The following is a 19,417-nucleotide window of genomic DNA, read 5'->3' as shown; positions in this document are numbered from 1 at the left end:
AAGATTGTTACGCCTCTGATATCAACAACCATCGAGCTTTCAAAAGATAAATCTAATCTTCAACAGCCCAGAATGAGAAGTCTGTGGTAGATATATGACACTACAAATGAATTACACATTGTATATCTCTTGGCCGACTCAGAAGATTTGAATTTTGAGAAAGTTGCACAAGAAGAGAAATGGAGATCAACTATGGATGAAGAAATTGGGGTAATAAAACGTAACAAAACCTGGGTGATGGTCGACCTTCATGAAGGAGCTCGACCCATTGGAGTAAAATGGATGTACAAAAAAATGAATGTTGATGGAGAGGTTGAACATTATAATGTTCAACTTGTGGTGAAGGGCTATAGGCAAAAGGAGAGAATCGACTATGATTAAGTCTTTGCTCCTGTCATGATAATGGAGTCAGTTTGACTTTTAATCTCGTTAGTTGCTCAGAATCAATAGCCGATTTCACATATGGATGTGAAGTTAGCCTATCTAAATGGAGTGTTGAAGGAGGACGTGTAAGTTGAACAACCACTCGGGTATATGAATAGAGGGGATGAAAATAAGGTGTCGAGATTGAAAAATCCCTCTACAGGCTGAAGTAGGCTCCCCGTGCCTGGAATGGGAGAATTGATGAATATTTCAAAAAAAAGGTACGAGCAATATCCGTATGAGCATGTCTTGTACACAAAGAAATCAGAAAATGATATGATGGTAGTCGTTCTCTATGTCGACGACCTAATATTCACCGGAATCAACACAAAATTGATTAAGGAGTTCAAGGAGGTAATGGAGAAAGAGTTCGAGATGACTGACTTAGGTCTGATGAAATATTTTCTTGACCTAGAAGTGAAGTAGTCAGAAGAGGAAATTTTTATATCCCAAGAGAGGTACGCGCTTAAAATATTAAAGAAGTTTAAAATGGAGGACTGCAACCTAGTTTCTACTTTAATGGAACTAGGATTAAAATCTCAAAGTTTGATGGAGGAGAATAAGCTAATGCTGGGAGATATCGAATCTTAATCAAAAATATAAGGTATCTTACAAGCACGAGACCCAACCTAATGTTGAGTGTTGGGATAGAAAGAAGATTAACGGAGGATCCAAGCTGTACACATTGGAAAGCCTTGAAGATAATTTTAAGATATGTTCGAGGAACCCTTTCACTTGGTATTTTATATTCAAAATCAATTGACTATCGATTAGTTGGTTACTCGGATAGTGATTGGTGTGGTGATGTTAATGACCGGAAAAGTACTTCGAGTTATCTATTCCTACTCGGGAATACGACTTTTACTTGGCTATCAAAGAAGCAGCCTATTGTAACTCTGTCGACATGTGAGGAAGAGTATGTGGCGGCCTCTTGGAGTGTGTGTCATGCAGTCTGGCTTTCAAATTTACTAAGGCATTTGGGAGTGATCCGAGATGAAGGGACTATGGTCCGAGTTGATAAGAAGTCGACGATCGAGTTGACAAAAGAACTCGATTAATCACGGAAGGAGCAAGCACATAGACATCCAATTTTATTTCATTTGAGAACAAGTCACAGAATGAAAGGTCGAGCTAGAGCATGTTAAAAGTCGAGCTCAAGTCGTAGACTTTTTTTATCAAGCCATTGCCGACCACACTGTTGGAGAGATGTAAAAAGATGATTGCAATGTTAGATGAGAAGAATATTTAAGTTTAAGGGGGAGATTTGTTGAAAAACGTAAATTAAGATGTTTTATTTTTATGTTTTATATTTCTATAATAATATTAATGGTTTTAAGCATACGAAGAGTCAATGATTTCCTATAAGGACTTCTAAAAATCTATAAGGATTTCTAAGAATCTATTTGAAATGAAAAAAGAAGAAATATTTTACAGGGTAGGAGTCTCCAACAGAGCACGATTGTTCTGATTTTGGTAGCGACCACGAGTCTTTGGTAGAGCCTGATTGCATCGATGCCTGTTCCGGTGAGTAGGGGTAATTTAGGAAAAGGTAAAGAAATTATTATCGGTGAACGGAGTAAGGAGGTAGTGGAGATAAGACAATCAAAGAATAAACACCAATAACTAGAATTTTTTCGGACGAGGAAGACAATGATGGCGTAATAGACACTGTCGGGAGGAAGAGCAAAAGGCCTCACCGTCACACTGCTGACAAATCATAGAAATGAAAATGTGCAGGATCTTTTTTTATTTATATATATATATATATATATATATATATATATATATATATATATATATATATATATATATATATAATTTCGGATGATCATTGTAAGGTATGAATTACCTAGGTTTATCATTACAAATTAAAAAATGAAAATAATATTATTTGTCTAATAATAATGATTGGTTCGATATTTATTTTGTAGGTGACATGGATAAAATATTCGGATTCTAAATTAACCTTTCCAACCAATTAACTCCTTAGTCTCGTAAAAACTTAACCCATTTTTTTAAGTTGAAGGCATTGGCGATAGACAAAGTAAGGTTAACGGCTAGAACTCTATCAGATGAGGAGTATGAGGATTAAGAAATTGACGACGACGCCGACTAGAAGAGGAGTCCTAATGCGGATCAAATCAAAGAAATAGAACTGTACGAAATCTCTCTCTCAAATTCTCATATACTTTCTGAGGAATGATAGAGGGAGCGACATATCGCTCCATGTGGCATGCCAGTGGAATAAAAATATAGAAGTGCGGCCTATTCCTATTCTATTTCCTTCTGTCTTCCCATTACCCTCCATTTTAATTTGTCATGACTTACTCTTTCTCTATCAAAAATTATAAAAAATTATGCGCCTAGAGACAATCTCTAATAAGAAAAAAAAAACAATTTCTGAAACTTGCTGAAATTAGGAAAATGTCAAATCAAAAAAAAGAACATAATTAAGTATTTTTATTTTATTTTAGAGTTTAGGAATAATTATTTTGAGATTTAAGTGGTTGCATTTTTTTTTATTAATAATTGTTTTAATTTATTTAAGTCTTATATTTTAATTAATTTAAAATTAATAAATATAAGATTCTTCCCAAATAATTATTTAATTATTTTGAACGAAATTTTTAATTAATTTGAGATTAATAAAATATAAAAAATTCTGAAATAATTATTTAATTATTCTGAACCAAATTTTAATTAATTTGACATTAACGAATATAACATTTTTCTCAAATAATTATTAATTTTATTTTATTTTGACATTTATTTTAATTATTTTGAATTTAATGAATAAAATATTTATTTTATTTTAAATCCCTCGTTTATAATTTTTTATAAAATATTTTAATAACTTGGTATTACTTAAAAACATTCTATAAATAGGATGTGTCAAATATTAGTGTCTAAGGCCTTACTTTTGTTAACATTTTTTATTTTTCCTCCTGATTAAAAAAAATGTTAGAACTCTAAACTTGTGATATTTTGATATAGGGTGTATTTTGTTTTATGAATTAAACTCGTGATATTTGATATTTTAGACGTGATTTAACTATCTAGGTTAGGAAATTTTTATAATTATTTTATGCTACTTGTTTTTAAATCAAATTTTAGGTATACTAGTAATTATTTTAATCGATCAAATTGAATTGACGTCTTAAATTGACTTTAACGATTTGGTGGTCTTAAATTGACTTTAACGATTTGGTGGTGAATTTTAGTGTACAAATCAACCGAAATGAATCACTTACCCTCTAACGAGTGAAAACACGAAAAGATTAATAATAAATTGTATTTAAAGGTAAAAGTAAAATAAAAATGCTTTTAAAAAGCAACCATCTTCGTCGTGAGCAACAAAAGATTAAGAATATGATAGCTGTGACCTTGAGACTGTGATTGGTAGAATGTATTAAACCATAATAAAATTGTAAAAATGTTTGGTTGGATTGATTTTATACCTATTGTAAAATCAATGGTATAACATAGACCTTCAAAAAAAAGTATAAACTAGTAACATCCTACGTTGTCTTACAAAAAAGTATTAAATTCTTAATTACTATTTTTATTCCATTTTTTTAATATTAATATTTATTTGTTTATTTAATTTTTCATTAAAGTTTAATTATTAGACTTTTATTACTTTTTTTTTAAATAAACTTCTTTTATTATTTAAATTTTATTTATTATTTTAAAAAAACTTAATACTTATTTTATAATTAGTAGTATAAAAATAAAAATAAAAATATTATTATTAATTATAATTATTATCTCTTAACTAATTAGCTCAATAATTTAAAAAATATATATTATCTTTCATATTTCAAACAAAATTATGAAATAATATTATTAATTTTAAATAATAACATAATTATATTATTATTTATATATTTGATATAATATTAATAATATTTAAAGTAATTTAAATATCAATAAAATAATTTAAAATAATATTTAAAAAATAGTTAACAAAAGATAAAAATAAATTAAAAAATAAATTATTGTTTTATTCTAATACTTAACTTTATACTATATTTAGTTAACAAAATTTTTTAATGTCTCATACTTTCAACCAAACAACTGTATATATATAAATTATACTTTTTTTTATATCTCCTTATAGTTTATATCCACTACAGTAGTTGTACTTGTACCAAAAGCAAAATTTTTAATTTATCGCTTTAGTTATGTGATGGACATTACGATGTTCGAATATGGATTATTTAAATAATCTGGTTATTTTAAAAAATAAAGATTATAATGATTTTGAGAAGTGACTTTTTTGTTTATAAAAAAACTTAAAGAGTATTAATATATAATAAAATTTAAAATATAGAATTTTTTAATTTTGTTTAATAAATTTAGTGACGTGATATAAAAAAAATTATATTATTGGTTTTGATTATTCAAATAACCACACTTAAATAACATCTAAATCATGATTTTTCTTGTTGCAATTATATTGTATTTTATTTAGATTTGGAGTAATAATTAATTAACTTGTGAATAATATATTTTAATTCTAGTCACAATCATTTTATATAAAGATGAACAATGTCTAGTTGTTAAATAAATGTAAAACAAACTTACATAAAGATGCTTAAAAATAAGAATGATAATTATAATTTGTTACGTGATTTTCGATTCGAATTACCTCGCTAAGACGATTTTTCTCCAGTTTAATCAGGGATTTCCAATTCAAATATTCAATTTTTTATTTTATTTTATTTCTAAATTAATTTTGAATTTAAATTATTTGAATTAGATATCTTATATACTAAAAGTTTAAAACTATACAAATATATATATATATAAATCACTCAAACTATTCTTAGCGACTTTACTACTAATCTACTAATCTTCCATGTTTCGATGACAAAAATAAACCGTCAATGGCATAGCCATATCTGGGTGGGGTGAGCGGTAACAAAGGTAAACTTTTAAATTATATATATATATATATATATATATATATATATATATATATATATATATATATATTAAAATAAATATATTTTTAGTGATGATAAATTTTTTAGTAATAAATTTAAATAAAAATAGTTAAATTCGAGATTTAGTGATGAAATAATAAAACTCATTATACTTAGTTCGGTTTTAAATTCTAAAGTTAATTAATTATTTAAAGTTGAAGATATATACAAATTGATTAAATGTATTGTTCAAAAACTATGTATTATTTGAGATCTCAATTATAGCATAATAAAATTAATATTTCTCGTAATGAGAATTTTCAAAATATGTCATCCATCGTTAAATCGTGTCGCAAATTAGTTGAAATAAACAAGTCACAAAATTATAATTTGATGGATAAATTGATTCAACTTGTTTTTTTTCTCGGAAAAACGACTTAACGTCATTTCATTAAAATTTCTTAAGAATAGAAAAAAAAAATCACGAGTTTAAGAGATTATTCTAGACAGACCTAGAATAATTTTGAAGTCGTAACATTCTTAATGAATTATCTGATTACAATGCTTTCAATTCTAGTGAGTTTAAAAAACGGTAAATTCCAGTTCCTACAGATATTTCAGTTCTGCTTTGTGCTTGGAACTTTTCTCCACGTTCCCGCGAGGGTGCTGCAATCCGATACAATATCTTTCCATAACTCTTCAACGCTCCTGCGGGTTCTGCCATATACCCTTGCATTCCGTTCTTGTCAAATATTATACACCACTGCTCCAAAGCCGCACTTGAACACACTTGTTGCAAATCTATTTCTCTTGGCTTTAAGTAGTGCTACATCTTTGATTTCATTCCATTCGCTTCAACTTGTTTTAACTTTACCAATTTTTACCGTCACTAAAAAAAATATTATTTTCAGCTATAAAGAATTTTTTTTTAAGATATTGATTTGGATTTTTATATTAAATGAATTTTATTCTAGAAAAAATAGAAGTTTTAATTTAAATAATAGGTAAAAATGATTAAATTTTATAGATTTTTTTTTGTCTTATTTTATATTTTTAATAGTACAAGATACTATTTTAAATATATAAATTTTCTATTTAAATTGGGTATTACATCATTTTTAGATTTCGTATATTTATTTTATTTTAGTAGGGGTATTTATGAATCGATTCAATCAATATGCTTAATATACTAACTTGTTAATGGTAAATAGAATAATATTTATAATCTTTATAACCATGGAAAATAAATCATGGATTAACTCTTAAAAACAGTGTTAGCGACTAACAATATATTAATGGTGAGATAGCTAAATGAAGAGTTTTAGAGATTTTTATAGTTAAAGATGAGGTGAGCGATTGGAAGGACCATGAATGTAGGAAGATGGACGATTATAGGGAGGGGAAAATGAATGAGGATAGGATGCCCATGATAATTTAATATATAATTATTTAATTATATATAATAAATTATATAATATATAAAAAAAATAAATAATAAAAAATGAATTCGATTTTCGGTTTGATTTTCGAGTTGAAATTTGAACTTCGAAAATAAAACGAAAATCGTATTTGAATTCAAATCAGTTTAATTTTCTATTCGAAAATCGAAAATAAAATTTAAATTCAGTTATTCAAATTTAATCAGTCGAATATTCAATTTAGACAAAATATTTAACACTCCTAGTTGACTAAAGACGTGACAGGATAAAATTACCCGATTATGTAATAAAAGTTAAATGGACACTACTAGATATTTTAGACCATAAATTTTATATAATAAATATATTAGACTACAATAAATTAGAGATTAAACAAATAATTTAATTTACTTATTATTAAGTTATATAGTTGAAGGCCAAAGAAAAAACAATCTATCATTAGTTATACTTATTACCATTCAATGGGCTTCACAAGATCAAGGATCAATGTTGTTGTTGCATGCATCTAGATTCATCAATTGGGCCAAAAGAACCTCCAAACCAATTAGGATTTTTTTTGGCATTTTGTCTTTGTATATATTATCATCTAGAATATATGTTAATTATTTTTCTTATATTTCTATTTAAAATAGAGCTAAGCAGGGAGATTTGATAGATTAACTTTAAAGGCACTTATAATAATTTTTAAAGAGGAAATTATCTCCATTGTAAAAATATTTCCAACCATCTAAAAAAAATCTAATCAGACTATTTATGTCAGATACGAATGTTGATTTTTGTATGGATAATTATTACACTGATTTTACAAAAATTGTTATTGCAAAGGTAAATTGAAGTATTCAACTTATATAAATGTTGTCAAATATATATATATATATATATATATATATATATATATATATATATATATATATATATATATTTTGTTTGGCAAATAAATTGTGTTATTTGATTTTATTTATATATAATATGATCTACAAATTTGGTAAAAAAAAAATCAACCTTTTCATTAATTTTAACTTTTTCATTTAAAATATATTATTTATTTTAATAGCATTTTTCATATCAAAAAAATACTCTTAATCTTTACTTATTAATTATTAAAATTATTTTTATATATAATATAAATAAAATCACTTTATTTTAATAATTATGAAAAGTTATTTTAATTACAATTATAATAAAATATCAATTTATAAAATATATATATTTAAAGGATAAATTTAAAATTATCAACTTTTAAGGTAGGTATAATTAATTAATTTTATAGAAGATATTATTGTGATCTAAACAAAATCAGACTGGCATATATATATTTGATGATATTTTTACAGATAAAATTTACATTAATCTTTAGAGATTTATTATTTTAAGGGTGAATTTAAAATTATCAAAAAAGATTAGATTTTATCGATGTAATAATTAGATAATAAGTTTTCATGCTAGAGTAATTAATTAGACATTAATCTCCAGAGATGTGACTGCATTTATTTATATATTATATATATATAAACGAACTTAAATTTGAAATTAAGGTAAGTATAATTAAATTTTAAGGTAGGTTGGACACTACTTTCTAAAAACTTATTATTTTAAAAGAGATTTGAAACTATTTATACTTTTAATGGTAAGTAGTTAATTTTTTTTTTTATAAAAATGGTAAGTAATAAATTTGAAGTTTGGCATAATTAATATTTAATAATAAATGCGTGTAAAAATTGTGCAAATACATTTATTGAGGGTTAAATAAAAACTAAACATTTTTATAAACATAAATATGAATATGTGTTCATTGCAAAAATATTGTAAATAGCACTTATTACATCATAGTTATTTTGTTGTAAAGTATTAAGTTTTGTTTTTATTTTTTTTATAATTATTTTTTTTGGTGTTTTTTATTATTTGGTATGATTTGTTTAGTCTTTTAGAAACATATATATATATATATATATATATATATTAAAATTATCTATAATTTTGAAATAAGTATAAGAAATATTTAGAAATATATCCAAACAAGCCTTAAAACTTTGGAAGCAGATTAATTAATGCATTGACTGGTCTTTAAATTACACGGTGATAATTTGAAGATTATCATATTCCATAATGTTTGGAACTTATATATTTGGGTTATTTAGGATTATTTTAATAAATAAATTGTTTAAATATAAAATATGGAATATGAGATAAAAATATATAAAATATTATGATTGATTATTTGAATTATTTTTTAATTATGTGAATAATTTGATAATTCATAGAAGAATAAACTTAAATGAAAATTAATAAAGAAAGTAAGTGTAGTATTAGTTCTTAAATAAATAAAATTCATTTAATGATCAAACTAAGTTAGAAAAAAAATAAAATAAGTGTAATTAAGTTATATTTTTATTTTCTAGTTCTTTTAATTCATTAAAAAACATTTCTCTTAGAAAACATCAAATAATTATATATATAATATTATTACAAATTAATGCATTGTTTGATGATTTTTTATTTTATTTCATCCTTTATCATTACTTTTATTTAAGACATTAAAATTATCAATTAATACATTAAATTAATAACTTATTTTATAACATTTTTAAATATTAAATGTTAAAGGTATTTTTAATTAATTATCAAATAACTCACTTTATATATATATATATATATATATATATATATATATATAAATATAAATATAAAAAAGCATAATTATTACAAAATTATCCCATATCAAATGAGTTCATAATCTCCATAAATATTTTGTTTGATATTGTTTTGAAATAGTTAATGTAAAAGTACTTTATTTGAATTATTTTAAAATATTATATAATATTTTAATTAATAAGATTAAACAAAAAGTAATCTTTGATAAGATTCTAAATTATTTGAAATTAATTCCAAATTTTAGGCAAAACAAAAACAAGTTACATATAAACACATCTATGATCTAATCCCCTCTCCTCTTTCTCTCTCTCTCTCTCTCCTTAAGAACATTCTTTGAATAAAAAAACAGAGCATGAACATGGGAAAAGACAATGTGTCTCTCACTCTGAGTCTTGTAAGAATTTAACCCAATTTCTTAATTTGTCTCTTGTTTTCTTTCTCATTCAATCTCTGGCCAAATCTTGAAAAAAAATACGAACTTTATTAATTTTTAAAGGTTTTGTTTATCTCTCACCCAAAACAAACAGGGGGGAAGTTTCCGGCAGGAAGCGGCGGATCTTCCGGCGGAGGAGGTGGTAGAGGCGGCGGCGGGCAGTCTGGGCAGAAGAGTTGATTTAGGAAAAGGAAAGGAAGTAATGGGTGGGCAGTCAGGGCAGAGGAGGGAGACGGTATTGGAGATAGGCAGAGTAAGATCAACGGCTAGAACTCTGTCGGAAGAGGAGTACGAGGATGAAGACATTGACGGCGGCGCCGTCGCCGGCAGGAAGAGGAAAAGGTATCACCGTCACACCGCCGACCAAATCAAAGAAATGGAACTGTACGGAATCTCTCTCACCCTCTATATTTTATATTTTATGCATCTTCATTGGATGATCCAATGGAGTCAACTCAACTCGCTTATTAATTTATAAATTTATTGATTTAATTTATAAATTTATTGATTTAAATTTATTGATTTAAACTTCTTAACATATTTTTTTTAATATATATGTTAAGAAGATTGATTATTTAAATAATCAAACGAGTTATTCTAATAACTCTTGTTCTTGTTGAACAACGTTTTCTTCTAACAGAAGAATGAGTTGAACTCGGCTGTTTTAGTTAGTCTAAAATAATCTGAAAAGGAGATTTGTTTAACAAAAAGATTAAAAAAAATTTAAAAAGCTTAAAGTTAATTTTATTAAATTATATATATTAAGGATTATAATGAATAGAATCAAGATAGATTTCTATTATCTTCTTATTTATTTGAAGATCTATTTGATATCTCTATTTTGTTTATATATTTTTTAATATTATAAATAAATTAGTATTTTAGTTTAAGATAAATTTAATTATAAAATTATTTTATAATAATCTTAAAATAACAATCTTTTAAAATTTGATTTCACATAAAATATTTTATAACTCATAGTTTTTATTTTTATTAGACATTTGTGTCATGTTTGTATACACAATTTTTAATTGCTTTGATTTTTTCTCTCTATTATTATAATTGAATTCCAATGACAAACTTTAATTCAAAAAATATATAATTTTAATTTTTCTTAAGAACAAGTTATTTCTCTCCTGTCATGTTAATCATAGTATAGAATAAATTCGGAGACTAATTAATGTTTTTTTGGTTACTTTATAATAAATGTTGTATTTATCTTTGTTATTATAAATTATTATAAATTTTTGGTTGAATTTTCAAAAGTAAATCAAAATATTGTAGGTATAATTTTTTTTTTTAATTATATATGTAACTATTATTATGACAAAACTTATTGATATTAAGAAGAGCTTAAGTTATGGATTTTAATTTATATTTTTTTTTTCATTAGTTGGTGAACATTTCATTTTTAGTATTACTCTCTCTTTATTTTAGTTTCGAGTGCATTTAGTAACACTTTTGACCACTTATTTTGTATTACATGTATATTTAAATTATTTTAAAAGAGTCCCGTCTTTTATATATATATATATATATATTTTGTTTTTATATGCATATTTGTTTTCCAATTAGATTAAGATAAATTTCTAACCTATGTATTATATTATAATAATAATTAAATTGTTTTTTTTTTTATATATATATAGACTGTTTAGACACTCGCGTCTTCCCAATGAGTTACAAAGGCAGGAATTGGGAAATCGATTGGGGCTCTCTCCACTACAAGTGAAATTCTGGTTCCAGAATAGAAGAACCCAAACTAAGGTGACTAAATTGCACAATAAAATTTTATTAGCTCGATTTAAATATTTAATAAAAGTTTAGAAGCTTATTTGATATTTTCTTTTGCAGGCCATGAATGAGCGTAATGAAATTTCATCAATGAGAAACGAAATGGAAATGGTGAAGGAAGAAAACATCTTCCTTAGAGAAGCCATTAGGAAAGCTCTCTGCCTTAACTGTGGATTTCCAACTATCGATTCACAAGATTTGAGGATCCAAAACGCCCAACTTATCACCGAGGTTTGTTTAATTCAAATTTAATATCGAATAATCACCTTCTTTGTCGTGAAAAAATCATTTAAATGGGGTTTCTTTGTTTTTCTAGTTTGAAAAGCTAAAAGCGCTCATGGGTGTGGATATATCGGGTTCGTTGTCTGCTAGCGCAAAAAAGTTGTGTGTGCTAGGAATAGAGGTGTCGAAGATTATGAAACTTGTTGATCAAGCTATCAACGAGCTTATCAATATGGCAACATTGAAAGAACCGTTTTGGTTGCGCGATATAGAAAATGGTAGTGGCATAATAAATAATGTCGAGTATGTTAGAAGGTTTCAGTTAGGGAACTCTACAAACGAGAGTCGTGGAATGCGTATCGAGGTTTCGAGGGAGATTGTGACTGTCTTTGCTGACATCACTAAGCTTGTTGAATGTTTTATGGACGTGGTAAGATGTTTTTGTTAATGATTTATCGAGAAAATGTTTTTATTTATGTGTAGATTATTATTTATTAATTGTTTAATTTATTTTTGTAGAATGAATGGAAGGATATGTTTCCTAGCATTATATCAAAGGCTACAAGTGTTGATGTTATTAGTGATGGAAAAGAGAATCATAGAAATGGTGATGTTCAATTGGTAAAGAGTCTAACTTCTATTTATTCACACAACTTATAAATATACCCCTAAATTTGTTTGTTTGTTAAAGTTTAAGAATGAACTATATAATATTGCAGATGTCCGCTGAATATCAGATGCTCACTCCAACGGTTCCAACTAGAGAAGTGCACTTCATTAGACATTGCAAACAACTGAGTTCCAAGAAGTGGGTAATTGTCGATTTCTCCATTGACAATAATATTGATGTTTCCGCAGTTAAATTTAGGAAACGTCCATCGGGTTGCATTATCGAGGATATATCAGATGACCATTGCAAAGTACAACTGAGATTGATATTTATTATGAAATTAAATTTAAAAAAATGTTTATAGTTTTTATTTGTCTAAGTGATGAATTGTTATTATTTAGGTAACGTGGATTGAACATTTGGAATGTGAAAACTTCACTATCCCAACAAATTATTCTGGAATTATTAGCGCAGCTTTTGGCGCTAGGCATTGGGCTACGGCTCTACAACAACAATGCGAGCGACTCTTCTATATGATGACCACTAACTTTCCCACTTATGAGTCAAATGGTAATAGAACTCTTGTCCTTAGGTTATTTACTAAGTTTTTGTAGAGGTATTTTCATCAAAAATATGTAATTTTGGAATAAATGTGAAATAATGAAAATGTACATCATCAATACAAGAAAAACTAACCAACCATTTTCCAGTTTATGGAAACCGTACAGGAATTGCGTCTGCGATGGAAGAGAGGAAAAGTCTAATGGTATTGGCGCATAAAATGACAGCTAATTTTTGTCGTTCAATTGCGGTGTCAAGTCTCCATAAATTGACAAAGTTAACAAGCAAAAATGAATATGACATTAGGGTTTCTATTAGGAGAAACTTAGATGATCCTAGAGAACCTATTGGCGTGATCCTTTGCGGAGTTACATCTATATGGTTACCGGTCTCTCGACTTGTCTTATCCGATTATCTTAGTGATGAAAGTCGAAGACATGAGGTTTGACTATTTTCCTTTGCATTTGTGTATAGATCGTTTTAGATTATGGTGTAATTAACTAGCTTAATTCTTTTGCTTTTTGTTTATAGTGGGATGTTATATTGAATGGAAAACCAGCTGAATCCCTAGTAAACATGACCAAAGGAGGCAACTCGGTTACAATCCAAGTAAGTTCTTTTTTGCTTCCTAGTATGGGGCCATTTTGAAACACTTTTTGGATATAGGTTCATTGGCAATTTCGCATATAGAGATGAATACATATCCATAAAGTGTTTTTAAATGGTCGAATGTCCTCCTAAGTTTGTATAGTTTTACTAGCACATTCATTCCATATAGGGGATTAAGGGGAAAGAAGACGACATGAGGATAATGCAAGATAGCTCGACTAATGAATTCGAATCAATGTTGGTTTTTGCATCGTTGAGCATGTCCTCACTACAATCCAACTCTACACGTGGCAACTCGGGGGAAATTGCCATGCTTCCCTCGGGTTTTTCGATTCTTCAAGAAGGGTTGGAGTCGAGGCCTATGGTATTCGATTGTTGTTCGATGGATCAAGAGAATATGATTAAATCAACAGGGGCTGAAGAAGAAGAAGGAGGGCGTCGAGGATGTCTTCTAACTCTAGCTTTTCAAATTCTGGCTAGCAATTCTCCAATGGACGAACTGAGTATGGATTCAATGGAGTCTGTTAATAAGCTTGTTTCGCTCACGTTAAGAAACATTAAGAAAAGCCTAAAGTGTGAGTGAAGATGGATGCATTGGTGAGAGACTTCTATTGCATTATTAATTTAGAGTACTGAAGACCATTTTTATTTTTCCTTTTCGTTAAAGAAACATGTAGAATTTTATTTAGAGGAATTTTTCTTCATGTAGAATTGTGGCTGATTTCAAAAACTTGTCACAAAATTTTATAAACTTTTATTTCTTTTCGCAATTTATTTCACTCATTGTCAAAACTTTTGTTATATTTTTTTAAATGTTTCTAAAATTGTTGATATATGAAAAATGATGGATGTACGAGGATTATTTATTTAAGGGTGGATAGATATTAAGGTTCAATGAGACGATTTAGATTTTTTTTTATTGTTCATATTTAGTTGATACTATTCATATTCATTTTTGTTAATGAAAGAAATCTTGAATGAGTCTAACAAAAAATTTCATTTTTATTAAAATATAGAGAAATATCTCAACTTATTTCAAATCAAAAGTTCGTTGTTTGTTGAAACTACATCAACATTGTCACACGATAATCTTTGAAATATTTATTTTTTACCTTTTTCCTGAATAGTGTTGATCATTAACGATGAACTGACACATTTTTAAGAAACATATTTTTTAATTTTTTAATAAGTATTAAATTGATATATATATATAAATTTGTTTATGGCATCAGAAACATATAATTTTAAATTAATTTTCACTATACTATGCATGACCTATATTTTTATAGTATGCTGCCACATGGACCATCCAATTGTCGTTGTCCGTTTTTATCCCAAATCTCAATTTTTTGTTTAGTTATTTATTAGGGACAATAATTTCTCTTTGTCTGTCCTTGTTGACCAAACAAACAAGTAATTTATCAAAAACGTCATGAGTAATAACAATTTATCAAAAACGTCATGTAATAACAATTTATCAAAAACGTCATGAGTAATAACGAATAACGAAAGAAAAAATACAACTATCAAGGATTAGTAACAAAAGTTATAGTTACCGTGTTACTGTTCAACTATTGTCGTCGCTATCGGCCTTTAAAGCAATAATGACACATTTTCCATCGCTATTTCTCTTCTGATACTAATGCCAAAAAAATGGTAAAATCGACGGAGCCAAAGGAATGACATATACAACACCAAAGAAACATGTCAAGAATTTAGTCATGGTCGCAAGAGAGAAACTCTTCCAACTGAATAAGACTTGGAGTTGTCAATGATCAATAATCGCAATTAGAAGAAAATCGGGGTTGATTCGTTTCACAAGTAAGAGAAGAAAAGATAGAAGCATAGGAAATATTTGGTTATGATTTTTAAAAGTATGTCACCACAAGAGGACCTTGAAGAAGATGTTGGAATTAAACTAATTCCATTAATTAAATAGAAATGATATTTGGGCTAATGAAATTCACACCAAATTCAAATGTGAATTAAGTGTGAAATTAATCCAAATGAAATTCACATGAAATTCAAATGTGAATTAAAATGAAATTAATCCAAATGAAATTCACATGAAATTCAAATGTGAATTAAAGTGAAATTAATCCAAATAAAATTCACATGAAATTCAAATTTGAATTAAGGTGAAATTTCATTCAAATGAAATTCACATCAAATTCATTGTGAATTAAATTTATTAATTGTTACAATTAACATAAATGTCTTGAATGAGGCAATTAACAAATGGTGTTAACTGCCATTGTAACTACAAAATATTTATTGTAAGATGTAACTTGCAAAGATGATGAAAAGGCAAGCAACGATAACCGTTGGATGAATGGATGATGTATTAGTGACCGTTGGATTAAAGAATTGATTATGAGTTTAATTTTCAACTATAAATATCCCTTCACATTGTATTCCTCTCTACACATTATCTTATCACTTCTCACTCTAGAATTCTAAAGTCTTTCCTTGTTCTTGTGAGTGTTCTTCGAGTTTCTTGACTCGACCATTTCTGTGCGAAACCCGGTGATTGTGATTCAGGTACATTTGACTAGTTCGCTGTTGTAGTGGTTTTTCTGTGCTAAATCATTGCAGGTTCCGTTGTACCCTGGGAAGCAGTCACCGACGAAACTCTCCAGCACAAACGAGAGACGGTGGAACTGTTTTAAGGGAACTGTGATTTCACAAGCCTCAGAGGAAACGAGAAGACACTTTTTCATCTCATGGCACCATTCAGATTTCTTATGTAGAAATTACGTGCTGAATGTCTTATCAGATTCATTGTACAATGTGTACAGTGAAAAGAATACGGCCAAAGAACTATGGCAATCTCTTGAACATAAGTACAAAAAAGAAGATGCAGGTGCAAAAAAGTTTATGGTCGGTCGATTTTTGGACTACAAAATGGTAGATTCAAGACCGGTCATTAAACAAGTTCAAGAGATCCAAGTTATTTTGCACGAAATTCATTCCGAGGGCATGAATTTGGGAGAAACTTTCCAAGTTGCTGCTATTATTGAGAAGTTGCCACCGTCTTGGAACGATTTCAAGAACTATCTTAAGCACAAGTAAAAGGAGATGAACGTAAAAAAATTGGTGATTCGTCTACGCATTGAAGAGGAAAATAAAAGTGCCTTAAAGAAATACTTTAGTCAACATGTGGCTAAAGAAAATGTGGTTGAGCATGGTAAAGACAAGAAGAAACACAATTCTTTTGTCAAAAACCGGAGCCTTAATCCTAAAGGAGGAATCTATAAGAAGTTCACGGGCAAGTGTTTCAATTGCAATGGCATGGACCATAGATCTTCCGATTGCAAGAAGCCGAGAAGAGTTCGAGAGGCTAACTTGACTCAAGGATTATCGGACATGGATCTATGTGCGATGATATCTGAGGTTAACTTGGTGGGGTTAATCCACGAGAGTGGTGGGTTGACACATGAGCTACAAGACATATGTGCTCCAACAAAGAAGTATTTTCAAGCCTCGAAGAAGTGAAGAATAGTGAAAAACTATTCATGGGGAATTCTGCCACTTCTGACATAAAAGGTGAAGGAAAAGTGGTGTTAAGGCTGTCTTCAGGGAAAGATTTAAAGTGTTGTATGTTCCGGAGATTCGAAAAAATTTGATATCCGGATCTCTTCTAAGTAAGCATGGTTTTAGAATTGTGATTGAGTCGGATAAAATTATTTTATTCAAAGGTGGAATGTTTGTATATAGAGGTTATGCTACTAATGGGATTTTTAAGATAAATGTAATGGCAGTTAAGCCAAGTTTGAATGAAAAGAATAAGTCTTCTATTTATTTGTTGGAGTCTTCCATTTTATGGCATGGTAGACTAGGTCATATTAATTATGATTCGATGCATCGATTTATAAAATTGAATAGTATACATACATTCGAAATTAATAAGAAACACAAATGTGAAATTTGTGTTGAAGCGAAATTGACGAGATTATCCTTTCGAAACGTTGAAAGAAGTAATAGACCACTTGATTTAATTCATACAGATGTGTGTGATTTAAAAGGAACACCAACACATGGTGGAGGAAAATACTTCATTACTTATATTGATGATAACACAAAATATTGCTATGTGTATATTCTTAAAAGTAAAGATAAAGCCATAGAGAAATTCACTCTCTATAAAAATGAGGTTGAATACCAACTTGGTAAAAAGATCAAGGTGTTAAGAAGTGATAGAGGAGGTGAATATGAATCACCTTTTGCCGAGCTATGTGCTCAACATGGTATAATCCATGAGACGACAACACTTTATTCTCCTCAGCAAAACGGTACGACTGAGAGAAAAATAGAACATTAAAATAAATGATGAATTCACTTCTATTAAGTTCTGGTCTACCACAAAACATGTGGGGAGAAACTATTTTGACGGCTAATTACCTTTTAAATAAGGTTCCACGTAAGAAGCTAGATAATAGTCCATATGAGTTGTGGCATGAAAGAAAACCATCATATGAATACTTACGAATGTGGGGGTGTCTAGCTAAGGTAGCCATACCATTACCTAAAAAGGTAAAAGTTGGACAAAAAACTATTGATTGTATATTTATTGGATATGCACATAACATTAGTGCTTATCGTTTTCTTGTGTTTAAATCGGACATTCCAGATATTCATAAGAATACGATAATGGAATCGAGAAATGCATCATTCTTTGAACATATACTTCCATATAAGTCTAATGAAGAACAACATTATCCAAAAAGATTTCTTGAACTAGATGAACAAGAAAAGGAGAATGAAATTGAGGTTGAACTTAGACGAAGTAAACGAGCTAGAACTGAAAAATCATTTTCTCCAGATTTTATTACTTTCATGATGGAAAATGAACCTCAAACGTATAATGAGGCAATTACCCTATCTGAAGGGCCTCAATGGAAAGAGGCAATTAATAGTGAGATAGAATCTATCTTACAAAATCATACATGGGAACTAGTGGATCTGCCTCCGGGAAATAAACCACTAGGTTGTCGATGTATTTTCAAAAGGAAAATGAAAGCTGATAGATCAATTGATAAATATAAGGCAAGACTGGTGGTAAAAGGATATCGTCAACGAGAAGGTCTTGATGATTTTGATACATATTCTCTAGTTACGAGAATAACTTCTATTCGATTGATTCTTGCGATTGCTTCTTTGCGCAATCTAGAAGTTCATCAAATGGATGTAAAAATAGCTTTCTTAAATGGAGACTTGGAAGAAGAAATTTACATAGATCAACCTCAAGGGTTTTCTTCTTAAGGGCAAGAAAATAAAGTTTGTAAATTGGTTAAGTCATTGTATGGCTTAAAACAAGCTCCAAAACAATGGCATGAGAAATTCGATCATGCTATGATCTCAAGTGGATTTAAGATCAATGAATGTGATAAATGTATTTATATTAAAGACACAACAAATGGTTACGTCATTTTATGTAGATGATAAACTTATCATTGGAAGTAATGATAAAATTGTTAAATCCACTAAAGATATGCTAAATTCAAAATTTGACATGAAAGATATGGGATTGGCTGATGTGATTCTTGGAATCAAAGTGATTAGAACATCGGAAGGGATAGTTCTAAGTCAATTACATTATGTGGATAAGATCCTTGAAAAATTTAACAAGGATGATTCTGCATTGGCTAAGACTCCGATAGATACGAGTCAACATCTATCTAAAAATCGAGGAGAGAGTGTTTCTCAATTAGAATATTCTCGAATAATTGGGAGTCTAATGTACTTA

At 28.2% G+C, this 19,417-nt stretch overlaps 1 protein-coding gene across 1 annotated transcript; it reads left to right on the top strand.

Annotated features, from left to right (window-relative positions):
• The first annotated feature begins 462 nt into the window (after positions 1–462).
• Positions 463–14,254, top strand: LOC124944937 (homeobox-leucine zipper protein GLABRA 2-like). The gene is made up of 12 exons (XM_047485285.1): positions 463–509; positions 645–777; positions 9,970–10,217; positions 11,525–11,642; positions 11,730–11,900; positions 11,986–12,321; positions 12,411–12,512; positions 12,611–12,811; positions 12,903–13,071; positions 13,212–13,504; positions 13,594–13,671; positions 13,841–14,254. Exons 1-12 carry the CDS (start codon positions 463–465, stop codon positions 14,252–14,254), a joined length of 2,310 nt encoding a protein of 769 aa, XP_047341241.1.
• Positions 14,255–19,417: the final 5,163 nt, after the last annotated feature.

Source organism: Impatiens glandulifera, chromosome 7 (assembly GCF_907164915.1).
Source record: "Impatiens glandulifera chromosome 7, dImpGla2.1, whole genome shotgun sequence".
NCBI classification, from domain to species: Eukaryota; Viridiplantae; Streptophyta; class Magnoliopsida; order Ericales; family Balsaminaceae; genus Impatiens; species Impatiens glandulifera.
This window is presented reverse-complemented; position numbering and strand designations above follow the sequence as displayed.